We start from the raw sequence: 27,875 nt of genomic DNA, 5'->3' as shown, positions 1-27,875 counted from the left end.
AATGTTCATTCAGCAAGTCACATACCGTTCATTAATGATAGTTCAACTGTGGCATTTCCTGTAAAATTCAAGTTTTGTACCGTTTGAAAGGTTTTCGTACTAAAAGAAGAAGGGGATGTTTCAAGAGTAGTCTCTGTTTATTAGCCAGCCGTGCGTGAGATTGGAACAAAATGTTCAATAGTCAGATTTCCTGTCTGATGTGAATAAATTCTCATGGGGAAAATTTTTTTTCTTTGCTAAAGGCCTTCACCTAAGGAGGCCCCAGGAGGTGGGGGACAGAAACGCAAACTAGCTTCTGCAATGCCAGACATCTGCTGCTGGAGGAGCCCTAGAGACACTCCACTGTGTGCTCTGGGGCTCGCCTGGCTGCATGTGTCAGAGACAGCCTGGAGTCCTTTTTATGCAGTACCCCGACCCGCATCTCCCCCAAAAAAGACCCTTCAAGGACTCCCCCCAAGTAAGAGCAACCAACCTATCTTGTCAAGAACCCATTCTTCCAAGAACGTCTGCCATCCACTGTGCCTGTCAAATCCCCGGGAGCCTTAGAAGCCTTCTGTGCCTAGAAAAACTGGCTATATTATGACTAGAACATCCCACCGTGACCTGTTTGCATTTCGTATCAATTTCTTGGCCCAACTTTTTAATATTTTTTAAATACTGCATTAAGGACCTTCAGTTATGTATCCTTTTTTTTTTTCTGGTCAAATGGTTCAATGTATCATTTAAAAATTTAAAACCAAGCCATCCAAGCAATCTCTTAGCAGAGGCAATGTTGGGGAGGGCATTATCAGGGCATCAAGTAGAGGCCATAGAATTTTGCAGCATCTCCTAAATGCCTAGAAAGGACCACCATAATGCCACTTTATTTCAGGAAACGCTCGTCTGACTACTGCAGGCAGAAGAAATCTGCGAGCTTAGCAAGAAGAGACTATTCTATTCTAGCCCAGGTACAGCCAACGAAGGCACCCAGCATCCTGGACGCACTCCAACCCTTGGCGATTTGCTGGTGCGACAGTGGGCGGAGCCTCACATAGCCCCGCCTTGGACCTTTGTGACGTAAGACAATGCCTGCCACGCGTCTGAATTCTGTCCCATCAGCCTGCTAACACGCTGTGGGGCTTGCACTGGGCCTGGGAGTACTGCTTTGGCAAACATGAATCTCCTATTCAGATTATCAGTTTTCCTTGGCCTGTGGGTTTGTTCCGGTGCTCAGGGACAAACCAAAGAAGAAAGCACAGAGGAAGTGAAAATAGAAGTTTTGCATCGTCCAGAAAACTGCTCCAAAACAAGCAGGAAAGGAGACCTGCTAAATGCCCATTACGATGGCTACTTGGCTAAAGACGGCTCCAAATTCTACTGCAGGTAGGAGATGCTCCGTGCAGTTCAAGATCAGATCTTGCCCACCACCAGCAGCAGCTGCAGTCAGAGCCTGTTTTGTTTTAAGGGTTTTTGGTGTTTTTTTGTTTTGTTTTGTTTTGTTTTTAACGGTAAATTAAGCCATCATGTGGATTTAGATTAGAAGACAGCCCCCGCCAAAAAAAAAAAAAAAAAAAAAAAAACCTGAAAGTTTTTAGTTATTTAAAATGTTAGCGCAATAAATTGACTGCAGATCCACCACGTCAGGCATAGTGCTAACCACCACCCCTGTCCTTGGGACACAGATGACTAAATCTAGAGGCTGCTTGAAAAGATATTCACATTTTTCTCCTTACCCAGAGCTGAAGTCTGATTCCAAACAGAGTGTATAAGGAAGCTACTGTGCTTTATTCTGGACTTCGTGGGTCATTTTCTAATAGAGACCCCGGTTTTCACATCTATTCTGCTCTCTGACTCCAGTCTGACTGAATGCTTTCTTTAGCTGCACTGGTACCCTCCAAAGACAGGCCTTTCCAACTTAGCAATCCTTTCCAACTTAGAAGAAACCTTATTCTTCCTATATAGAAGAAAAAAATTGACAGGATACTATTTTCCAGTTGTTCTTGAAATTTGGGGCTCACCCTGCCCCTTTGGTTTGGGGAACAAACCCAGAGAAGTTAAAAGAGTTATTTTGTTCAAGCCATGCAGCTAGTTAGAAGCAGGAGGCCCATTTTAAAAAGTGAACCGTTGGGTAGTTTTTGTAAGGACCACAGAAATCGGAAATCAGAATGGCTTCCAGTTATACACTATGCTAATTTATGGGAAAGTTTAAGCCAAACAAACACTTCATAAAGGACAGAGTTCTGAAGAATGTACTATGGGAAAAGAGATTCCAGTTTTAAATAACAAAATACCTAAGCTGCGTTTAAAGGTTTCCTTTATGAGACCAGCTTACTTACATACTAAGTATGGTTTCTTACAGCCGGACACAAGATGAAGGCCACCCCAAATGGTTTGTTCTTGGTGTTGGGCATGTGATAAAGGGGCTAGACATTGCTATGATGGACATGTGCCCTGGAGAAAAGAGAAAGGTGATTATTCCTCCTTCACTTGCTTATGGAAAAGAAGGCTATGGTAAGATTTTTAATATATCTTTTAGTTATTTTTTTAAAAAAGAAGTCAGTTATGAAATTCAAAACAAATCTGTATATTCTTTAAAAAAAATGGAAGTAAGTCTCAAAGAGATATTTGTATATCCATGTTCACAGTAGCAGCACAGTCCACAAGAGGCAAGAGCTGGGAGAAACCCAAGAGTCCAGAGATGGGAGAGAGATTAAAACAATGGGTATATGCACACAGTGGAATATTATGTAGGCTTTAAAAAGAATGAAATTCCGACTCATGCTACAGTGTAGATGAACGTTAAAGAGTATCACAAGTGAAATACTCCAGATGCAAAAATTACCAATATTGTAGGATTTCAAGTATATGAAGTGTCTCTAGTAGTCAAGCCAACAGACAAACGCAGAGAGTAATTTCCAGGGGCTGAAGGCATAGGACTGAAGGAGAGGTGTTGAATAGCATAGTGTTTCAGTGATCAAGACAACAGTGTTTCTGGATATAGGTCGCACAGTAACACAAGTGCACTTTCTACTTATTTAAAAGTAGTCCAGAAAGTAAATTTTGTATTAGGTGTATTTTGTCACAATTTTAAAATGCTATAGAAGAAATCATCACCGAAACAAGTCCACCAAATTCTTGTTATATTTAATTCATCCTATACCCTTCTTTTCACATCTAAAGAAAACAAAACAACCAACCAGAATACCAACCTCCAGCCAGAATCTCTTCCTCTGCATAGACACAGTACTCAGAATGACTCTGTATGGTCCATAAGCTCCCTTGGGCATTTTTGGTTTTAGTATTATATAAGTGTTTCTGGTAAAGATCTCTAGTACCAGGTTAAAACTTGGGAGTCAGGAACAATTTTAGAATAGAAGGATGGTACCCCTGAGTGATGATGGGTCACTGTTACCCCAACTCAGGAGAGTCCTTCAGATGCGGAAAAGATAAGTTTCAGGGTTTTGCTTACTTTTAAATCCTAGGGCAAGAAGATATATGAACACACAGAAAGTTGGGGAAATATGATTAACCAGTGGTTAAATGATATAGTCCTAGAGTAGACTGTGTTCATAAACTAAGAAGACACAAATGGTCTTTAACTCTAAGGGAATGCTTAACTATATTCATAATTGCAGCAAAATTGGGATACAAACAAGGTATCATTTTCTGCTTATCCCATTAGCAAGGACATGAACATTGACAAAGACATGGGAAAATGGGCCATTTCTTACATGATCAATGGGAAAGGAAATCATTTGACCAAGAGGTTTATCAGACGTAATTGTACCCTTATCTTCTGACTTAATAATTTTGAATTTTAGGACCATACACCAAAGTGTAAGAGAAGATTTATTGCTGTTAGGATTCTCAAGAGAAAGAGAACCAATAGAATAGGATAGATAGATAGATAGATAGATAGATAGATAGATAGATAGATAGATAGATAGATAGATAGGAGGGAGGTTACTTGATTGGCTTATATGATGTGGTCTGTGGTCTGGGTAGCCTGACAATGGAGAGAACCTCGAAGCTACTTGGTCTGCAAAGCTAGATGCCTCAGCTGTCCCATGCTTACCCTGAAGATCTGGAGGACTTTTGTAGAGCCACTGGACTTCAGTTCATGTTGGAAGTTAGACTCTGTCAGTCTCTGTCAGCAAAGAAAGGTGACAGCAGCGACAGCAGAGACAACAGGGTAAATGAAGCCAGCACAACATTAAGGCAAGCAGGCCAAAAGCAACCACTTTTCTTTGTCAGAATTCCTTTTCTCTAGGCTGCTGCCAAAAGGTACTGTAGAAATGTAGGCCAGGTCTTCTCACTTCAATTAAGTTTATTTAAAAACAGAATCCCCTCTAGATGTGCACAGTGGCTTCTCTGTTCATTCCAAATCCAGTCAAGTTGACAACCAAGATTAACTACCATAGTTGCCAGCTTCTTTTTGGTAGCAACATACTTGAGACTACCTAGTTGAGTGTCAGTACGAAAATTAAATCACGGGATATCCATAGAGTGAATTAGTATGTAGCCAGTGAAAAGAATGAGGTGAAATCACGTATATTAATAGAGTGTCGTGCTATATTCCTATGCTGAGTATTTACTGAGCACCCATGCAGGCTCTCAGACAGATAATAACACAAGGGAAAAAGCAGACACTACTCACAGTCTGCAGTGTTTGCATCATGAAGGGGAAGTTTCCTATACACCTATTTCTACACAGACTAGTGTAGCAAGGTTGTAGTCATCGGTGACAGTGTCGGGGAGGCAGCCTGAGGGTCAATAATAAGATGCTTTTTCTCTCACTCTGAAATGTTGAATTGTTTCACATTTTGTTGTTGTTGTTGTTGTTGTTTACCACTCGCGTGAATAACAATCTTCACAAAAGCAAATCTGAAAAAAGACAAGGAAATTTTATGGGAGAGAGTTGTCACCCTTGCAGGGATAAGCCCTTTCCTGTTGCAGCATGAAGAACCTTTGCCTGTTCACCTTGTGTAAAGCTCTTGCCAACTCCACCTATTTGAAATCGCTAATACAGAAGTAGCAGTCAGGTTCCTAAGGCGTGAGTTTGGCTTTATCCCCATATCTTGTAGAGGTAACCATCCTTAAAGCTGTTGACTGTCTTTAAGAGGTCATCCCCCTTGCTGTGTGTGTGTGTGTGTGTGTGTGTGTGTGTGTGTGTGTGTGTGTGTGTAGGACCCTGAAAAAAAGAGAATTAAAGATAATGTAAATACAATACTATCTTTAAAATGTCGTAAGTTGATGCTAAGGCTCAGTGATGCAGGTAAAGTTTGCCTGTCAGTCTCTTCTCTCAATTTCCAAGTTGTCACATCAACATTCAGCTTCCCCTCAGAGCACCCACATCCATCTTCAGGGGGTACCAGTCCTGGGTCCATTATCCCCCAGCAAATGACTACTCTACCCTTTACCTAAACTGATTTATGCTTAGTTAGGAATGGCTACCCAGCTGTCTCGCTTGCACCTTTATTTGACTTGGAAGAAAGCTGAGGCCTGAAGTGTGTACGGACCATAGTTACTTAGTTACTCACCTGTTGGCTTCACCATTGTGACAGCGGCTTAGATTCCATGGTTTTAGAAGTCATTGTGTTGTAGACCACAGCTATTTAGCAAAAGTCTGTTGATTGTGTAAGCTTTTGAAAAATATTTTTGTTTATTGAGAGTTTCATATGGTTGGGGATTTAGCTCAGCGGTAGAGCGCTTGCCTAGCGAGCGCAAGGCCCTGGGTTCGGTCCCCAGCTCCGAAAAAAAAAAAAAAAAGGAAAAAGAAAAAGAGAGTTTCATATATTCACACAATGTATATTGATCAGATTCACACTCACCCCTCCCCATAATTCTCAGATTCATTCTCCACCTCACCTCCTTTGTGTCACATACATGTACACACACACATATATCACACACATACATATGAACATCACACATATACACATCACACACATATACATCACATACATCACACACACATACACACGCATACACATCACACATATACACATCGCATACACATCACACACACACATACACATCACACACACACACATACACATCACACACACATATACACATCACACACATACACATCACACACACATATACATATCACACACACATATCACACACATACACATCACACACATACACATCACACACACATACACATCACACACATACACATCACACACACATACACATCACACATATATACACATCACACACACATACACATCACACACACATTCACATCACACACACATACACATCACACACACACACATACACATCACACACATATACACATCACATACACATCACACATACACATCACACACACATTCACATCACACACATACACATCACACACACATACACATCACACACACATCACACACACATATACATATCACATACACATCACACATACACATCACACACACATACACATCACACACACATCACACACACATATACACATCACATACACATATATACATCACACACACACACACACACACACACACACACACACACACGTCAATCTGTGTTGTCCACATACTCATGGGTGTGGAACCATCCACTGGAGTAAAGTCAACCTACCAGGGATACCAGGGACCAAAGCCTTAGAACTGTCTCTCCTTCCTGGCAGCTGTCACAGCTCCTCAGTTAGGGCAAGGGCAGGAATGCTAGCATGTTGACTGGTTTGGTCTTTACAGGTCTCGGTGAGCTTAATGTAAGTTGTTATTAAAACATAAAAGTTATAACTTCATTTTAGGTGATGCTTGAAGAAGCTTTTCCTCTGGCGAAATGTCCTTGGCTCATGTCCCAGAACACCCCTGCATGTCTTAAAGTGCATGTGGCTTTCTAGTGCTTTGATTAACCATCTCTGTGGTATGTATATACTCTTTACATTAACCCCGCCTCTCCGATCTACCTCTATAAGTGTAAATAATTCCAATGCAATGCGCATCTATCTCTTAGTCGGGCTTCAATCTTTTCTCAGGAAAACACTAATTAGCAACGTTTTCTGTTTTGTAATAGAATTGTTGGGGAACTTCCTGTGCATCTGTGGTCTTTTCCTGGGAGGTTTGAGTTTGGGCTTCAGGGTGGCTCACTGACCTGCCAGACCCCCTTCCATCACCAGCACCAAAACAGCAAAAGGAATTTGGGTTTTGAGTCTGTCTTAGTTTTGGTCAAAGTCATTTTTCTATCCTTCAAAGCTGGGTAATTTGTAGGACATTAGATCAAGACTTTGACAACAGGCACATGATGGTGGATAGACTTTTTCTGTGTTTTGATTTTAGAAATTTCAATGCACTGCTTGGGGCTGTAACTTCTACCCTTTCCTTTATGGACTATGTAAGTATTTTAGCAAGAATCATCTACTTGACTATCAAGGAAATCGCTATTTCTTTTGATGGACAAACTTAGCTAATTTCAAAGAGTGTTAGTCATTTTGCAAATACCCGTGGGCATGTCCTAGATCACATGGACATAAGGCCCTGGAAATACACTCAGCTGATCACTGCCTCTTGGCAATCCCATGGAATACTCAGCTGAAAAAGCCCCATCTTAAGTCTTACTAAAGCTGCCAGCAGCATCAGCTAACAGATGAACTGTATTAAATCTCTCCTCCTCCTCCTCTTCCTCCTCCTCTTCTTCCTCTTGCTCCTCCTCCTCTTCCTCTTCTTTTTCTTCTTCCATTTATTTATTTTATTTTTAGGTGTACAATGTAGTAGCCATCCTCAGACACACCAGAAGAGGGCATTGAATCCCATTACAGATGGTTGTGAACCACCATGTGGTTGCTGGGAACTGAACTCAGGACCCCTGCAAGAGCAGTCAGTGCTCTTACCACTGAGCCATCTCTCCAGCCCTCTCTTTTTCATCTTAATTATACTTATTTATTTATGTGGGGTGAAGCATGTGCCTTAGCAGGTCTGTGGAAGTCAGGGAATAATTTGTGGGAGTCAGTCTCTTCTCCCACTGTGTGGGTCCCAGGTAGTGAACTCAGGTCATCAGGTTTGGCAGTGAGTGCCACTGAGTTCTCACTAGCCCAACTGTGGAATGTTTCTGCTCATACATTTCTCCTCTATACCATATCTCTGCTACACGATGATCAAGTTATACTAATAAAGTCTTGGTTTATTTTAACTTAATCAGGAAACTTACTCTGGTCCAGAAGGGCCCTTTGAACTGACTTGGTTTAAAATACACTGGGGAAACAAAGATCTAAAATGTTTTATAAAATGTGGAGGGGAAGGGGATAAATTGACCAGCCCTAGTTCACTTTGATGTCAAAGAGCTGTAGATTTGAAAGCAGTTCCTGTAAAGTCTATAACCCTGATACTAACGTGGCCACAGAGCAAGTACCTGAAAGCTACTTTTATGTAAGTCAAACTGTTAAACTCTTAGCAGAAGGCAAGATTCCACCCAATGCAACTCTGATGTTCGAGATTGAACTTTATGCTGTGACCAAGGGACCACGGAGCATTGAAACGTTTAAGCAAATAGACACGGACAATGACAGGCAGCTCTCCAAGGCCGAGGTAATTCAACTTCTTGCGCTTGACTTTCGCCGTTTGATTTTTTTCTTTTTATTGTAACTCAAATCTTGTTGACGACATTTCTTATTTTTCGCTAGTATTAGGATTTGTGTTGAGGCCCTTTTGAGTTTCTCTCTAGAGTTGGCTCTGATTGTTCCAGCTTGCTGGAAACTCTGAAATCTGACGAAGAAAAGTCCTCTTCCGTTTCTCCGTACATAGGAAAGTCAGTAAGGTCATAATGCTACTTCATGAGGCAGACCTGTAGCTTCAGTTACTCCAAACCTGATGTAAGAAGACAGCACCTTGAAAGGACAGCCTGGGGCTACAGAGAGTTGAAGACTACCCTGGCCGACGTACTAACACCCTGTCTTAGAAGGTACAAAAGGGTCTGGGGATGTGGCTTGGTGACTACCGTGAGGCCCTGGGTTCAGTACCCAGTACTGTCAGGTCACTCAGAGTCACTCACTCAATCAAATAAGACAAGTCCCAAGCTGCCATGGCTCTTCCAGCCTGGACACTAGAGGGGACAGGCCTCTTTCCAATGGTACTGCATAAACATGTCACAAAACAAATATTTCTATGTCCCCTCTGGACCGTGACATAAATGACATTAGGAACTAGCAAGGCTCTGAACTGGACGGGCTAAGAAGTTGGTACGCTTGGGCTACGAGTTCACCTCCATCTCCTGAGGGTGAAATAATAAACGATTGCAAAGTCGATACACACTCTTCACACTTTCTTCGTCCCAAGCTACCATTTTAAGCATGAATTAAGTACTGAATCTGTCTAATCTCCAGGACCATTCATATGACAGACGCCCCTCTCATCATCATCACCTTGTTCAGGGGGAGAAAGCTACTCAGGAGTGTTGAGCCACGTAGCTGCAGGATCACACCCCAGGTTGTCTGGCTGTGGCTCGGAGCCTTGGCCACTCCATGGCTTTCTAAGAATTACCATCTCAAATGTTTCTGGGAAGCCTAAAGCCTTATCCAGTGCCACAATCTACACTTAGCTCAGCTGCTCTTCCTTTGTTTAGAGGTGGCTAAAAATGTGTGACTACCCCCTAAGTGGGTAATAAGAGGCAGGTCGTCCCCTGATTTCAAATATAATGTCAGTCCTTTTCTATTGCAGGGACTGTGGGGTCCAGATAAGGTCTTACTCTAGCCCCAAGCTGCCTTGGAACTTAAGTTGTATAGGCTGGTCTTGAACTCGTAGAATTCCTCCTCCTTCTCCCCAATACTAGAATTACAGGAATAAGCCACCGACCCTAACTAATAAGTCTTTTCCGTTTTTCTTTATTTTGCCTGAGGATTAGACCTAGAACTTCATGCATGCTACATAAGCACCAGGCCCCTGAGCTGTATCTCCAGTCACCTGCCTCTTCTTCATCCCCCCCTCCCCCTCCAACCTTCTTCCCACGAAACTCCAGCTCCTCCTCCAGGAACTTTGTATGTTGTAGAACTTCCTTGAGGCTCCCCAGTCAGCCAGCATGTCTGCCAGGTGTCTTACTTTGCTCTCTACTGCTGCAAGAAAGAACAAAACCAAAAGCAACTGTGGGGATAAGGGCCTTATCTGGCTTACATACTCTCCGTCACAGTCCACTGAAGTAGAGACTATGGTGGCTTCTTCCCCAGACCTTGCTCAGCCTGCGGTCTTACACACCCAGGAGCACCTGCCCAAGGGTAACACCGCCCACAGGGAGCAGCCTCCCACATCAATCACTAACTAAGAAACTACCTCCACAGCTTGCCACAAGCCAATCTGATAGTCAGTTCCTCAAAGAGATTCCCCTTTCCTACAGGACCCAGAACAGAGGCCTTTAAGAAGGACCCTTAAAGGGAAAGCCTTTTTCAGTGTTTCTTCTCAGTTGATGCCCTCTTTGGAATGAATGACAGCAGCGAAGGGATTCGCATAGCACTCTGGGAGCAGCCCGTGCACACACTATTCCTTCAGCCACACCCAGAGGTCCCTTCTGCATCATAAATACCTCTAGACATTAAGGCATCTCCAATTCTTTACTGAAAAATAAAAGTAGAGGAAACCCAAAATCCGATCTGTTTAGCCGCAGTTTCCCAGACATCTTATTGGGCATGGGTTATGTTTTCACCAGATGAGTAAGAATGACTTTTCCCCAATTGTAACGATAGTTATCTTCTGTTGACGCTGACCCTGTATCCCTCCTCTGGTTACAGATATCTCCCTCCTTTTACAGATGATATTCCTAGTGTTCAGAAAGGTTGTCGAAGACCATGTATGGGTCAATACATGTGGGAGCCCAGATTGGAAACATGAACTAACAGAAACTTTCTTGCTTAGGGATCAGATGCTAAAGGGATCAGTTTACATAAGGTGGGAGTGGAGTACAGTATTAAATTAAAAATTAAGGTAGTGTGAGAACCCATTAGTAGCTGAAAGTCATGGGGCCGGATAGATAGCTCAGCAACCCTGCTCTTTCAAAGGACCAGCGCATTTACCAGAGCCATCTCCAGTGTCTACCCCCCATCAGGCAGTTTACAGCCCCCTGTAACTCCAGCTCCGAGGGATCTGATGCCCTCTTCTGGTCTCTTTGGGTACTGCAGGTGAACATAAATAATAAATCTTTTTTTTTAAATTTGTTATGTTCTTGCCCACCACTTGTTTGAACCTCTACTACACTATATGGACAAAGACTAGATAGTGACCATCAGCTTTTATTGTTTAAGAAATTCAGAATGTTTGAGGCTGTTTAAAATGCTTTATACCTACATAGGCAGGCAGAGGGAAACAACGTATTTCCCTTCATACAGGACCAGTTGTCTTGGAGAAGCTGACTCAAGGTCTACTGACCACTGACCATTCCAAGTCCTTTGTGATGGACTGGGCATGCAATATGTATTACTAGAACGACTGTTCAACTCCATCTTTCAAAATGTCTCTTGCCATAAAAATGCCACATCAAAATTATTTCCAGGTCAGTGTGCCGTGCTTTCATTAGTAGAAATCGGCATTTTCGTATGGAGAAACAGTTGAGTTACATAGATAACTTTAACTTTAAATTATGTGGTGTACACGTATTAAAAAATAAACGGCACATTTGCCATGGTGATATTACCCACAGTCCCAGCTCTGAGGAAGTTGGGAGCAGAAGAATTGGCCGAGCCTATGAGTTGATGCCGGCCCTGGCAACACAGTGAGAGGTGATATCATTCACAAGACAAGGAAATGGGGGGGAAAAACATGATATTTTGTGACTTAGCTTAACTCATTATGTAGATGAAATAGTACCACTTCAACATGAAATTATATAAAAATGATTAGTGAAGTGGACTTTGAGTTACTATCTCTGAAATCTGCTGTGTGGCTTATATTTACAAGAAAATGTCTGCCATAGCCCCATTTCAAATGCAGAGGAATTGCATGTGGCTAATATCACAGTACTTTATTGAGTGTATGCTACAAAGGCAAGCAGTCAGTGTGCTTCAGAGCATCTCAAGCCCTTGGTTGACTTGATTATGCAGTAAACTCATTAATTCCAGAGACGGCCATGCTAAAGAGATTTTGTATTAAATAATAGGAATTAATCTGAATGTGTTTTTCTTTTCTAATAGGGACAGTGTGGATCATTAGAAAGTATTCAGTTTCAGAAAATTAAGTGTGGCTAATACCACCAATCTATAACCCCAGGGACAGCTAATTTGAATAACCACTTCTCTTCAAAAATTAAAAACAAAACAAAAAGTCTGAGGCCAAACATGTTGGCACAGGCCTATAATACCAGTACTTGGGAGGCAGAGGCGAGCAGATCTCTATGAGTCTGAGGCCAGCCTGGTCTACAGAGTGAGTTCCAGGACAGCCGAGCCTATGTAGAGAGACCCTGTCTCTAAGGTATTTCCAAACCTTGAAATACCTTTTTAAAATGGTTATGGGTTGGCAAGACTTCTCAGTGAATATAGCTCTTGCTCCAAGCCTGAGGGCATGAGTTCGGTCCTCAGTACCCCTCACATGGCAGAGAGAACCAGCTCCCACAAGTTGTCCTCTGACCTCCAATGCGTACCACGGCCCTTGAGTGCCCCTCCCCCATATACAGACCAATTATTTAAGATGTTTGCATCACTTGCTACGCTTATTCAGTACCGTCATCATTTCTTAGCGTGACTAGACGCCTGTGGTGCCTTTTTATTAACGATGTTGTGTTCCGGCCTCCAGATAGAGCTTTACTTACAGAAGGACTTTGAAAAAGACGCAAAACCCCGTGACAAGTCATATCAGAAGGCGGTTTTGGAAGATATCTTTAAGAAAAATGACCACGATGGAGACGGCTTCATTTCTCCCAAGGAATACAACGTGCACCAACATGACGAGCTTTAAGTTTGCTCCTTCTCTCTCATTAGCCGCTCACACACCGCGCTTTAAACACAGGGAACCACTGTTCTCTGTGTGGCCGCTTTCCCGGATGAGGAGATATTCGTGTCCTTCAATAAACATAATTTTGGTGTGAAAAGGGGAAGCTGTTTTGCAAAGCTGACTCTTGGGTAGGTGTGACTGTGTTTCCTGTTGTTTTCTTCGGTGACCATCGATCGCAGCACCAGGGAATGGGCTGGATCCCAGTGGCTGGCTTCCCTCCTTCAGGAGACAGACAAATGCAGAACGGGGGGGGGGGGGGGGGCTGGGGATTTAGCTCAGTGGTAGAGCACTTACCTAGGAAGCGCAAGGCCCTGGGTTCGGTCCCCAGCTCCGAAACAAGAACCAAAAAAAAAAAAATGCAGAACGGGTGCTCTCCACCCATAATGTTAAGAGCAAGTGTAATAATGTAATGATCCAATATGGTAGCCCTTATAATGCCTGTCTCTGAAAATACTCGGAGACCAGGAACTTATGCCTCTCTTATATGTGGTGTTATAGACAGTAGGATATTAAAAATATCATCATAGAATCTTCCTTTGGCGTTCATGCAGGAAGACGTCAAGTGTGTACAACTGAATCATGAAGAATTTTGACACAGTGTGTACTCTCTTGGTGCAAGCTTCTGGCTTTGGGAGTTTGGCTAAACCAAAGCTACACAAACCTACACAGACTGTGCTTCTTTAAACATCATTACAAATGCATCATTCCTCTGCCATCTTCCTTCTTGTCTACTATCTATAACTTTTTAAAAAATATTTATTTTGGGCTGGAAAGATGGCTCAACAGTGAAGAGCATTGACTGCTCTTCCAGAGGTCCTGAGTTCAAATCCCAGCAACCACATGGTGGCTCACAACCATCTGTAATAAGATCCGATGCCCTCTTCTGGTGTGTCTGAAGACAGCTACAGTGCACTGATACATAATAAATAAATAAATAAATAAATAAATAAATAAATAAGCAAACAAACTTTTAAAAATATTCATTTTATTATATGTGTGACACACACATGCATGCATGAATAAAGGTGTCTATGAAGGCCAGAGGCTATGACTTCCTAGAGCTGGAGTTACAGACCATTGTGAGCTACCCAAAGTGGGAATACCAACATTCATTCATTCATTCATTCATTCAGCCCTGGCTGTCCTGGAACTTGCTCTGTAAACTAGACTGGCCTCAGACTCACAGATCTGCCTGCCTCTGTCTCTCAAGTGTTGAAATTAAAGGCCTGCACCACCATATGCAGACAAAATTCAACACCTCTCCTACCTTTTCTTAACTTTCTAACACGTTCTCAGTCACTGAGTCTTCTGCCAGGCACCCCCCAAAACACTGAGCATGGAGTGTAAACATGAATATGTGAGCATCCTTTCCAGCCCATCATTTCTCCTACAAGGTATTTGTTTTTATGACGTGGCTTCGCTATACAGACCAAGTTCACCTGGGACTCTCTATGCAGCCAACCCTGGTGTCAAACTCTCAATGCCCCTTCCTCAACTTCTGGGATACTAAGATTACAGGCATGTACTACTTTACCAGCCCATACAAAGTACTTCTGAACTTGTTTAAGAGTTAAGTAGTCATCAGCTGGAGATGTGGGAGCTCGGTTATAGCACTCACCTAACATGCTTGAAGCCCTAATTCAGTCCCAGCACCATACATACTGGGAGTGGTAACACAACACCTGTAGTCCCAAACTTAGAGGTAGATGCAGGACAGTGAGGCATTCAACAGCACCCTGAGCTCTAGGGAGTTCAAGACCAGCCTGGACTCCATGAGACTGTATTTAAAAGAAAGGGAAGAAAAAGTACACATTACAGTAAATGAATACCTGTGCCACCATTGCTGTCTTCAGACGCACCAGAAGAGGGCATCAGATCCCATTACAGATGGTTGTGAGCCACCATGTGGCTGCTGGGAACTGAACTCGGGACCTCTGGAAGAGCAGACAGTGTTCCTAACCACTAAGCCATCTCTCCAGCCCTCAACTTATCTTTTAAATAATAATTTAAATATAAGTCACTGCCCATTCTACATACATGCCGAGTACTGTGTTCTGTATCTACATGATTGCTTTATGCCTTGGCCTGAATGGAATGCTGAATATTTTGAAACTGCAATTTTAAAATATTTTTACAATTATTTTAATGAAAACTAATAAATTAGCTGTCGGTATATGAAATTTTTAGATGTCTTAGATAGTAGATGAAAGCATATTTGAAGGGCTGGAGAGATGGCTCGGTGGTTAAGAGCAGTGACTGCTCTTGCAGAGGTCCTAAATTCAATTCCCAGCAACCACATGGTGGCTCACAACCATCTGTAATGGCCTCCTCTGGTGTGTCTGAAGACAGCTACAGTGTACTCCTATATAAATAAAATAAATAAATCTAAAAAAATCTGAAAAAACATAGTGGCATGTACCCATAGGACATCTAGTCCTGGGGTTCAGGTAGGTGGGTCCCTTGAGACCAGGATTTTTGAGAACAGCTTTGCTAACATAGGCATGGTCCTATTTCCCATCAAACATTTCCAAAGATAAAGCCGTGGCCTGGTTCCCTTAACTCTTAACAAAGGAACTTACTAGACAGACACAACCCATTACCACCACCAGTTACACTGTTAGCCATGCACAGAGCCCCATGCTGAGCTTGGGGGTTTTAATCTGATACCACAATTAAACATTTAGGAGTATATTAAATTATTAATAAATTTATTTTCTCCTCATACCAAACCTAGGGCACTAAAGTGACCACTTGGTGCCCATTTGTCATCTTTAACTGTTGAACTAAAAAGTGATTTTAAATATAAAATCTGTATTTAAAAAAATATGAATTATATAAGAAGCTACTTAAAATGATACAGTGATTCCCAAGTGGTTAGGGGGAAATGGACAGATTTGTGAAAGAGTGCCTGTCTTTGAGTTTTGCAATTAAGCTTTGTTTTGTATATGCAGTGTTATAGATCATAAAATCCTTGAGGAAGACAGTGGCAAAATCACCTCGTGGGAGGAAAATGTTACCTAAATGGCCTCTTGCTTCCCTGCCCTGAACCTGGGCAAGTTCACCCCTCCTTAGGCAACCTGGTGGACCCCGGCTCCTGGGATGCTAAGGACCAGCCTCTGCTAGGTCCAGGTTCCTGAGAGAGGGGTGTTTGGGAGAAAGGGCGCTATAAAAAAATTCTTAGGTCTTCCAACCAAGTCAGAAATGGTTAGAAAAATTCTAAAAGTAATTCTTGGGTTGTCTGATCTAAATCAGAAAGCCAGAAAAAGGAGCTGTGTTCGCTCTTCAGACAGTCTTCTCTGAATGGCTACTAGAGAACATTAACTAAAAGAGCTATGTCGGCTCTCTACGTAATTTAGAAAAAAAAAATTCTTGAAGAGTTGTTTTTGCTCTCCAGGGACCTTCAGAGGGCTCAGCTCTTGCTAGAGAAAATTTTAAAAACTGCTATTGCCTTTGGCTACCTCAACTCCTGCAGACCAAAAGCCCAGTTTTTTACTTACATATCAATTCAGTTATTTATTCCAGGTTCCCTTCTGATTATCCTGTGAAACAGCATCCAGTGACCCTCAGCCCCTTAATTCTTAAGGAGACAGAAAACACACACTTCCTTTTAACGTTGCAAAGGAATTCAGAGATCTGCCTGCCTCTGCTAAGCACAGACTAGCTGGGTGGGACCCAGTCCTGAAATTATCATTTCTACCACCCCTGTGTTTGGACTCCCTGTGTCCCAGGCTGACCTTGAACTCAGGAATCTGCCTGCCTTTGTGTCTTTCTGACAAGCTGGCCCATTCATGCAGCTGTCTCTGTTCCATTAGATTCGTGAAACCCCTCATATAATTCATATCGCATCCTAATTTTTGCATAGTTGAGAAATTATATATTTTTGAGCCCATGTTCTTAGAGTTCTTTTCCACAGCATTAAGGGAGGTTGAAGGTCCCAGTGTTTACCATTTTGCTGAGACATTAGTCACACCCTCACCTCCTGGATTCTTGCTGTCTCAGATTACCATGGAGTCATTAACGTTAACAGGACATTCCTTGGAGGAACGAGAGAATGTGTACAATATTATACAACAAGCCTTATGCCCACAGCAGCCATTGACACTTGTGGAGGCCCACACCTGCTGGCCCTGTCCCAGGTACAGGAACCATGTCATTCTGTTTCCACCAAGGCCATGCTGGACTCGACACCGGGAGGTCACCACATTGAACTTAGTGTAGACAGCCATTGTAGAACCCCTGGACTCATGCGATCTTCCTGTCTCAGCCTCCCAAGTAGCTAGAACTACAGGCATGCGCCATCGCTCCCAGACCGAAGCTAGAACTACGGGCATGCGCCATTGCTCCCAGTGCCTCCTGCTTTTGAAAAAAAAAAAAAATCTAAGCAAACCTAAAGAACAAAAGGAAGGCTTGTGGCACAGTAGTACACAGAATGCCAACAAAGCATATTCCTTTTCCTTTTATTTCATTCTCTTGTGCCAGATATCAAAGCAAGGAACCGCATGAAGCCTCACGTACTTCACGCCATCCACAGAACACTGAAAGCAGCCATAAACTGTCTCCCTTTTCAAGTTCCCCATTCCGCAGAGTATGCAGGGCCCTTTAGGAATGTTGTGGTTTAGTAAGTTCACTCGGATGTGAGTTCCCTCCTTGAGGGAAATGTCAGTCATGCTGAGAGGTTTGTCATAGAAGTCAGAAAAGAGATCATCCAGGTAAAGCTGGGAACGCGAGATGGCGTCCATCACTCTCCTATCTGCAAAATAGAAACCAGAAATGTGGTAGAAGTCCAAATAACTCTGCACCCCAAACTGTTTTTAAAGGCGTCAATCCAAACCGTCCATCAGGAAACAAATGGGCTTTAAACATGTTAACAGACGGTTACTATGTAGGCAGCTACCCATGCCGGTACAGGGAGAAGAATGCGTTCCCAAACACCCTTCAGTAGACTTTCTCCCTCTCCCTCTTCCTCTCCCTCCCCGTCTCCCTCTCCCTCCCCTTCTCCCCCTCCCCGTCTCCCTCTCCCTCCCCTTCTCCCCCTCCCCGTCCCCCTCCTCCCCCTCTCTTCCCCCTCCCCCTCTCTTTCCCCTCCCCCTCCCTCTGAAGATTTTATTATTTTTTTATTCACTTTTTGTCCCAATCACAGCCCTCCCTCCCTTCTCTCCTCCCTCTTCTATCATTACAAAACCCTCTCCCCATTACCCTCTCCTCTTCTCCTCAGAGGAGGGGAAGCCCCTCCCTTGAGTACCACCCCACTCCGGGGCATCTAGTCCCAGCAGGACTAAGTACATCCTCTCCCGCTGAGACCCAACCACGCAGTCCAAGGAGAACGACTCTGAGATCCCATCATACACCCATCAGAATGGCTAAGATTAAAAACTCAAGTGACTGCACTTGCTGGCGAGGATGTGCAGCCTGGACAGCGGAAGTGCAAACTTGTACAACTACTCTGGAAATCGATTTGGCGGTGTCTCAGAAACTTGGAATAGTTCTAGCCAGGACTCAGCTACTCCTAGTCAGATACCCAAAAGATGCCTGGGCATATCATAGGAATCCTTGCTCAACTATGTTCATGGCAGCTTTATTCATGACAGACAGAAACGGAAAACAACCTAGACGCCCCACCACTGAAGAATGGAGAAGGAAAATGTGGTCCATCTACCCAATGGAATACTAATCAGCTATTAAAAACCAAGACATCATGAAATTTGCAGACGCACTTCTTTCAAAGAGAATATTCCTCAGTCTGTAGAACATGGCAAAGGTTGTCGTTTCTTCCCTTTCAAATCCTCCTTTTGACACTGATGTGACACAAATGTCTACGAACAAATATGAGAAGATGTTATAACTTAACTACAGTTTATCGAGTATTTCATAGGCGATTTGAATTCTCAAGCGTGCAATTCATAGAGTTTTTTTTTAAATAAAGCTAAACTACACAATTGAGGAAAAGACATATTTGCAAGTACAAAATCCAGAGATTAAAATCATACAGTGACATGTCTCTTCCCACACTGTACCCAGCCTGTCTGGGCCTTGTATGCTTAGGAGCTCTGGTGTGCAGGCTTATGCATGTTTCCAGAACTAATTCCATAGCATACACAGTTGTTTAAACCACGTCTTAGAGATCATTGCGTGCCCAGAGGTACCCACTGGTCATGGTTTGGTCCTCCTCTGTTGTACTCATGGTCCTCTCGGTATGTTTCCAATATTTTGCTATTAGGAACTAAAGAACCTGTCCCTTGATCACTGTGCATATGTCTCAGTATACCTACAGCGGGACTTCCTGCAAATGGAAGGCCAAAAAAATGAGCTCATGGACAAGATTATGTTTCAATGACTGCCATTTTATACTCCTGCCTACAGTCAACGGAACTGCAAAAACCACCAGTTACAGTGGCTCAGGGGTGATTTTATTTAGAATACAATTTCCTTTCTCCACTTCCTAATCCCCCTTCCCCAGGACTACAGACAGAAGTTAACAAAAGAAAGTCTACAAATGTAAATTATCATGGCCAGGAGACTCTTTCGCCTGCTCCATTTGTAGATACATCTGGAGTTGTTCTGGCTGGCGGTTAACTAACTTAAAGTCCTGTGAAAGGCAGAAAGTGAGCTGCAAAAAGCTAAAGTGAGCTGCACTGACCTACCATGCAAGATGGCAAAGTGGATTTTTATTGTTCTTTTTAAGGAAGTGTGCAGCTAGGAAGTTATATCTAAACATATAAAAATTAATTAATACCACCTGTTTGGGCACTAGACACTTCAGACATCTTACTGCCTGCAGATTTCTTATCTGCCACTCCCGAAAGCTATCTATTAGAAGTCATTGATTTTCCTTCCACAAAAGCGAAGGCATATTTTGTTAGTGGCCCTCGTTTCATTCCCAATCCATAACTGTAAGCGGGGTAGTATGGAGCCTTTGCTAAGAACCACTAAGGAGGTGCTGGGAAAGTGGGAGGGGAAAGTTTTCCTAGCTGCTTCACCCTAGTAAGACTGACCATAATATGTATATGTGTGTATGTATATATGTGTGTATGTGTGTATGTATATATGTATATGTGAATATGTGTATAGGTATATATGTGTATACATGCAAATGTGTATATGCATACATATATAGACATATGTACACACACACACATATATATGTATACACACACACACACACACACACACACACACACACACATACACACACACACACACACACAGCCTGCTTCTATAATCATAAAATGAGATGGGAGACAGGAAGGAGAAGGGAGTCAGGGAAGGAAGGGAGGGAGGAAGAGGGGAAAGATTCACTCCTACTACATTTTAATTCATAATCGCTGGAGCTTTCAGGTGTATCTGTTACTCACCGAAGGCACCATCCAGGTAGATGAAGAGCTCAAAAACACTGAAAGCTATAGTTGTGTGGGCCGGGAAAACAATAGCCTTTTCCCTTCCTTTGGGATTCTGTTCATCCATAAAATGGAACTACAATAAACAAACATATAGTAAAAAAAAATAATAGTAGTACAAAGCATGGAGGGTAGCTTTTTGGAGAAACAAACTCTATAATCCTACCCAAACCAAACCACAGCCACCCACCCTGCCTCTGTTAAGCTTCATTATGGAGACCCAAGCACGGTCTATCAGCTTTCTCACGTGAGGATTGAAGCCTAGATTAGTCTCTCCAGAGTGCTCCTGCAGTAAACCCTTTCCTTTCAGCCTAACCCATCAGAAACCCCCAGCCTTCACCAGCTTTCCCAGTCACCAAAATGGCTACCATCAAGAAAAACATCTCAGCTTGTTAAATGACGGATGCTGATCCGAAGTTGGAGACGTCTGAATACACATTCTGAACAGAACCCTCATAATGAGGTGATGGATACAATTGAGGAACCCTTATGAAAAGGAATTTGGTGTTTTTGAAAGTCTTAGTCGTCTTACATAGACCATATGTAATATGTTCATCTCAACTGGAGAGGGCTGAATAGGTGACCCTTTCGTCCTGTATTTTTTAAGATGCAGTGCGTGTGGGGTGCTGTGCAAGCCACAGTGTATGCACGAATCAGTCCTCTCTTTCTACCATGGGTCCTGGGGAATTGAACGCAGGTTACCAGGTTTGAGCAGCAAGCTCTCTGGTCATTGAGCCATCTCAGGGACCCTTGTCTGTTATTTACAGCAAGTGGTTGTCTTTTCTCCTTTTGGGAATCCCCAACACACCACACTGTAAACCCCTACGAGGGGCAATGCACGCTGGACAGTGATCAACTCGGGATTAATGAATTAACCCGCAGCCTTAAACTTACACTGTTTCTTTACTGTGAGCACATCCCTTTTGTTAGCATTTCTTCTAGGCTCCACCCAACAGTTACCTAGCAACAGCCAGGTGTGAGCCTGGCTTGCTATAAAAGGACTTGTTTGGCCTCTTTCTCTCTCGGTCCCTCTCCCTCTCTCCCTACCCCTCCCTCTTCCTTTCTCTCTCTGTGGGCTCTTTCTCTCTCCCTGTTCACCTCTATCCCCTCTCTCTTCCAGTCTCTTCCCTTCTGTCCCTCTCTGTCCCCTTTCTTTCCCACACTCCCTTCTTAGGGCTGGTACCTCAGAGTGAGGATGCCTCAGCATGGGCCTGCTAAGGCACTCCCTCCTGCTGCCGCTTGACAAAACACATCACCTCTCTCCTAACCATTTCGAGAAATACAATACATTGTTAATTATATTCATTATGCTGTGCCACAGGCCACCAGAACTAAAATGTCCTATTCTTTCCAACAATAACATTGTTCCCATGGACTGAGCCCCTTCTGACACCCGTCTACTCCCGACTTCTGAGATGAGTTTCTCTCTCTCTTCCTTCCTTTCCTCCTTTCTTTTGGTGGGTGTATGTGTGTTTGTGTGTGCACGCGCATGCACACATGGGGGTACAATGTCACATGTGTATGGATGCATGTGGAAGCCGCAGGTCAACCGTAAGGGTTTTCCTCTGTCACTCTCTATTACTTATCTATTTATTTATTTTTGAGATAGTTTCTCACTCAACATGGAGCTCACTGACATGGTGAGGTTACCAGCAGGCCAGCAAGCCTCAGGGCTTGTCCTCTGTGCCGTCTCCTTCGTCCTGGAATCACAGGTCACACTGCCACACTGGTCGCTGCGGTTCAGATCCGCACATGTGCACATCAAGTGCCTTATAGATAGGGACATCCCACATCCCACTTTAAAAATGTAAAAGGTATACCAGCCCGCAGCTTCCCTAGTGATTCTGTGTCACATGCTCTGTTCTAATGTGTCCTCCATCACCGCCCTCTCCCTCCCACCTTCATTTCACCCCTCATGTTACGCCCTCTTCCACTCTCCTGCCACATTTATCCTGCTCCCTCTGTCTTCCTCACAATCTCTTCCTCCCCTTTCGTGGTTTTCATGACCTGCACATAAACACACGATGCACACACACACACACACACACACACACACACACACACATCCCCCTCTAAAGCTCAATTCTACATATGAGAGAAAATATGCCATATTTGTCTGACTCTGGCTTATTTCACTGAAATCTTTCAGTTTCATCCATTTTCCTAAAGATAGCATAATTTCACTTTCCTTCCTGTCACCTAACCGTTGGCTTTAATCCTATCGAATAATCACTAGGTGTCACAGGTCGGTAAGGATAAACAATATAAATAAATATATAACAATATAAATTTTCTAGTTTTTTACTTTCTAAAGATTTATTTATTTTTATTATGTGTGTACGTGAGAGCGCCTGCATGTATTGTATGCACCATGCGTGTGCAGTGCATCGGAACCTCTGGAGCTGGAGTTTCAGCCAATCATGAGCCGCCACGCAGGAGAAACCACATCCGGGTCCTAGCAGAGCACCCAGCTCTCTAACGTTCTAGACATTTCTCCATCCCCAGCCAACCACTCCTAAAGGGGTTTAACACAAAATGAAGCCTATTTGGTTATTGATAATGTTAATTAGAAAAACCAAATATGATATTTAATATAAAATATAGATCCAGGGCTGCTGAGATGGCTCATTGAAGAAGGGCGCTTGCCTCAGTTCCGACCACCTGGTATTGTGAGGGGAAAACTGAGTCCCACGATTTGTCCTCTGACTTCAACATGCACACTGGCATGTGTGTACTTGTATGCACGCACACACGCGCACACACACACACACACACACACACAGCACTGAATAAATAAAGGCAAAAAAATAGCTAAAATCTCAACTTTTAAAAATTAAGTATGAATAGAATTTCTTAAAAATAAAATCTAAACGGGGGCAATGTGGCACATGCCTTTGATCTCAGCACTCAGGAGGCAGAGGCAGGAAGACGTCTTGAGTTCAAGGCCAGCCCAGTCTCCAGAGCAACCTCCAGGACAGTCAGGGCTACACAGAGAAACCCTTTCTCAAAAATAAATAAATAAATAAATAAACAAACAAACAAACAAACAAACAAAAGCATACAACATCGGAACTTACAGGTTGCTGTGAATGCAACACTGAGGGACTTTTTACTTGGAGAGACTCCAGCATATACCTAAATTCACTAGGAATAGTGATTTGTCTGTATTGGAGTACACACGGTTAGAACCCGAGTTGTTTAGGTTGGTTTTCTTATTCTGAAGAACGACCACTCCAGAGTGAATCTCTACACAACCGAGGCTCTTTTTTTCCCCTGCCTTTGATGAAAGGCACAAACCTATTATGAGTATTTTTTTTAAAAAACTCCATAGTAACTGTGCAGTTAGTGAAGCCCTGGGTGTGTCTTACCCGCATGGCTTCCCCTCGAATCCCAGCATGCACTGACAGAGAGCACTGGCGTGTGGTTCTGATGCTCTCCATGACAACGCACAGCACGGCCTTCCTGCTGCTCCTTGATTGGCGGATCAAACTGTGGTCAAAGTTAATTTTTCTAGAATAAAGAAAAAGATGCAGGCATAAGACGCCCTAATACGTGCTCATACAGAATTGAAGGCACCCTTTGTGGTATTCAGGGCCCATCTTAACTGCGGGTGTGAATCGAGGTAGGAACCATGAAGCAGGAAATTAGAAGTTATAAGCAAAACTGCCTGACTAATTTGCCTCTCCCTTCTTTGTTTTGTGGAACTGGAGACTGAACCCAGGGCCCTGTGCATCCAGGCAAACACTCTATCACTGAGCCACCTCCCTGCCACCCACCCCGTCTTTATTTCCATTTTAGTTTGAGACAGAATCTCAATAATTTCCACAGATGGACTTGCAGTCACTATTTAGTGAATTTTTTTTAAATCAAACAACTGAAAATATTTATCAAGTAGTTTTTGATTAGGTAAAGGTAGTAACTAGCTGCTAACATATAGTCTTCCACATGAATATATGTATGTAATATATACATATAAACACATACATACATATACTATATATACATACATATACTATATATACATACATACACACACATATATACATATATATTATATACATACATACACATTATATATGCATACATGCATATACTATACATACATACATACATATAATATATGTATGTCTTAAGCTTTCTTTGCAGCGTAGGTTAAATCATCTACAAGAACAGTGCAGTGTATCAGGACCGTTGTACTGACCGTGCAGTAATTTCCTTGAGTAATGTTGATATTTCCACCTCATGTTTGGTCACTACACCAAAGGAAGCTTTGACCGCGATGCAATCAGATCCAGTAACATTAATCCCAACGTCATTCACAATATGGTTGCTTCGCCTTCCATAGAGGGAAACATCTGACTCGTCTTCATAATTCAGTAACTGATAAGATGAAATACCTTAGGAGAGGAAACAATGTTTTTCAAACGTCTCAAGTTCGTCTTACACACACTTTAGGTATTATCATGTTAGCATGACTGAAAAAGATTCTTTGACCCAGATATTAATTAGACAGCATTTCAAACTATATGGAAAGTAGATTTTCAGGCAATTTTACTACAAAGAGAAATGACAGAATACTTTAGCAGGAGCTCAAATTCTCTGTTCATACAACAGAATACATATACATCAACAAAGATCTACTGCGTAGTTGAAAGAAAGGCGAATATTCGTAACCTGTGACCAGTTATCACGCCTGCTTTATAATCTAGTTTTAAAAATTTATTTCAGGGTTCAGAGGCGGTTCAGTTGGCAAAGTGCATGTTTGTAAGCAGGAAATTCAAGTTCAATTTCCCAGTACCCCTATTCAAAAACAAAACAAAACAAAACAAAACAAAAGCAAAACAGAGCTTACCTATGGTAATAATAAACTGTAAAGTAATTCAAATTACTTTCATTTATTTGGTCATGTGAAATGGGTAAGACCCAATAATTTTCTAGATTATACAGGTCAAATTCGTTTTTCTAAGCCCCTTTAGTGAAAAACAACTTATAATTGGTTTTAAAATTAAGCAATAAGCGATTTGAAACCATAAAGACTTAAGCATTGTTCTCCTTAACGATATTACTACTACATAAAAGTTGATTTTATTATTAATGTAATTAATGTGTGTATTATTAATGTAATTAATCCATACAACCCCTGCTAAGTTATTAATGATATAACCCCATCAAAAGCCACTCCCAAACATTTAAACTTACCGGCTGAAATGTCTCGGTCTCCCAGGAGAATATCTTTCAGTGTGAAGGGTGTGGATGTGAATTTGCATCTAGGAAACAGAAAACACCGCTTCTTTTTTACCACCAGACTCAGGGGTTGGTACTTGTCAGCTTCGCTGAGGCTCGGGACAGGGATTAATCTCCCTCCGTCTCCAACTTGCTTGACGAAGCTCTTGGTAGCAGCAGCGAACATATTAATATCAAGATGTCATCAGCTGCGACCCTCGGCCAACGAACCCATTTCTGAAGAAGGGAATCAGTCACCAAACTGAGCCTTGCTTGATGTTGAACACAATTAATTACACAGGCTAGAACTATAAAGTGCACGCTCACCAAGTAGTTTACCGGTGTGCAATTCACAACAGCGCCTCCCTTCATGAACTCAGGTAATGAATAATAGAGGGCCCTGTAAATGATACACAGAAAGCAAGTCTAACTTGGAATGGCAGTCTTCAGAGCTAAAATATATATAGAAAACAAACTCAAACATACTGCCAACATCCTTGAGGAGATCACAGTTGAGAGGGCTTTCCCACAAGCATTAAGCCAGCTGGAAGGAAGTCCTACAGGAAACAATGGAATTGGGCTCTAACATTAGGCCTGGATATGATCTGCAGTGGCCATCATCCAAGAGGACTTCCTTCACAAGTCTAGCAGGTGAATTTTGGCAACAGAAAAGTGCTTTTTGAACCTTCACAGTGTACAGATCCTTACACCAGCATTTCTCTCATCCTGGATTTTGTATCCTTATAAAACTATGTGTTTAATACCAAATATCAACTCACAGGCTAGAGAGAAACAATTGGATGCAGATCTCTATAGGATATTGAAGGCTTTTAGTTACTATTAAGTTACATATTAAAAACTGCTATGGAGGTCTCTGACTCTGAAACTAATGGCTCAGACCACATCCCCTGAGGAGTCCTGCCGAACTGACGTCCTTTCTGTTGCTCACTGCTATCCAATTACTCAACCTATAAAAATATTTATATAAAGTTTTGGCTTATTTTCAAGGAATTTTTGTGTACCCATTTAAATTAAATTCTAGAAACAAACCTGTACTGTGTTGTATGGCCGTAGGTGGTTGATATATTTTGAGTGTCTCTGTGGTTGTTACAATATAATATTCATTAACACATAAGTGTAATAACATTATTGGATAGTAACCCAGAACTAAAAGAGAAAACAGGCTTAATCTAAGCCTCAATAGAATTCAATTTGGTTCGATTCTGGATATTTTGTTCTTGCTTCCAAGTGTATGTATGAGAATACAACCAAAACAAAATTTCATCACAGAACCAACTACTTTTGTATATCAACCTAAACATTTTATTAAAAAAAGCTTTTAGGAGTCTTTCTGTGAGAACATTTCCAGAATTCAATTCTAGAGCATCAAGTAAACACAGGAGCCATTGTGCGAGTAGTTCACAAACCTCAAAGACTCTCTGTGGTACTGTCTGACACACCCACAACACACTCTGAAGGTGCAAAATTCCAGGTTGACATCCTCACTCCCCGGTGCACAGGTCATTCAGAAGAGCAATCCTGGAAACTGGAGTAAATATCCTTGCTGTCCACCTCCAGCATCTCCTTGGGGATCCTACAAGCTCCCAAAGCAGAGGTTCTAAACCTGTGAGTTGCGACCCCCTAGGGTTGCACTAGAGTAGCAAAACTACAGAAATGAAGTAGCAACGAAATAATATTACGGTTGGCGGGGGTGGGGTGTCACCACAATATGAGGAACTGTATTAAAGGGTCACAACATTAGGAAGGATGAGAACCACTACCCTAAGCCTGCAGGCCACAAGAGCCTGCCAGGCAGCAGCGAGCTCAGGGATGCAGGACTCTTAAAACTATCCTCATCCCAGGATAGCCTGCCTACCCAAGATACCCTAGCCGGCCCTCTGCGGGTCTCAAGTTTCGGGGCCAAAATCGGAAAATTTCTTAGCAATTTAGCATTCGAATTTTCAAATCTTTTAAAAAGTAGTTCAACCCTTAATCTTTCTTCCTTGCTCCTCAAACATGCTAGGCTCGTAGCCTACTACAAGCTTTCTCTCCGAGAAGGAAGCCGCCTCCCTCTAAGGACAAAGGACTGAAGCTCTGCACCACTAAAGGCGGGAGGGGAAACTCGCGGAACCAACGCGGGGTGCAGGCCGGAGTTTGGAAGAGCCAGGACCCGCATGGAGGCGGTGCCTAGATAGATGAGGGGCGGGGCCGGGCGGTCAGAAGCTTTGGAAGCGGAGCGGGGGCGCCTGCAGGAGCTGGGAAGAGCCAGGACTGGCGGAGAAGGCGGGACCAGGCCACAGGAGGGGCTGAGAAGCTCTGGGAGCCCAATTAGGGCGCAGGCCAT

At 42.7% G+C, this 27,875-nt stretch overlaps 2 protein-coding genes across 8 annotated transcripts; one reads left to right on the top strand and one right to left on the bottom strand.

Annotated features, from left to right (window-relative positions):
* The first annotated feature begins 1,080 nt into the window (after nt 1-1,080).
* Fkbp7 (FKBP prolyl isomerase 7) lies at nt 1,081-13,014 on the top strand. Of its 7 annotated transcripts, none has more exons than XR_015682743.1 (5): nt 1,082-1,362; nt 2,339-2,490; nt 8,404-8,534; nt 8,751-8,907; nt 12,717-13,011. XR_015682743.1 is itself a non-coding variant. In NM_001106485.4 (4 exons), exons 1-4 carry the CDS (start codon nt 1,154-1,156, stop codon nt 12,876-12,878), a joined length of 657 nt encoding a protein of 218 aa, NP_001099955.2. In that variant the 5' UTR covers nt 1,081-1,153; the 3' UTR covers nt 12,879-13,014. The 7 variants fall into 7 exon arrangements, 5 of the variants coding, with proteins under 5 accessions (NP_001099955.2, XP_087506944.1, XP_087506945.1 ...); XR_015682742.1 differs by having other exon boundaries at nt 8,401-8,534; NM_001106485.4 differs by lacking the exon at nt 8,751-8,907 and having other exon boundaries at nt 1,081-1,362; nt 8,401-8,534; nt 12,717-13,014.
* Nucleotides 13,015-17,356: 4,342 nt separating this feature from the next.
* On the bottom strand, nt 17,357-27,655 carry Pjvk (pejvakin). The gene is given in 8 exon segments (NM_001447238.1): nt 17,357-17,664; nt 18,629-18,727; nt 20,267-20,384; nt 23,677-23,818; nt 24,510-24,705; nt 25,508-25,768; nt 25,859-25,931; nt 26,959-27,655. Coding segments are annotated over 6 exon segments (1,059 nt in total). The 5' UTR covers nt 25,719-25,768; nt 25,859-25,931; nt 26,959-27,655; the 3' UTR covers nt 17,357-17,371.
* Nucleotides 27,656-27,875: the final 220 nt, after the last annotated feature.

This window comes from Rattus norvegicus, chromosome 3 (assembly GCF_021556685.1).
Source record: "Rattus norvegicus strain SHRSP/BbbUtx chromosome 3, alternate assembly SHRSP_T2T, whole genome shotgun sequence".
NCBI lineage: Eukaryota > Metazoa > Chordata > Mammalia > Rodentia > Muridae > Rattus > Rattus norvegicus.
Note: the sequence above shows the minus strand (reverse complement) of the source record. Positions and strands in the feature narration are given on the sequence as shown.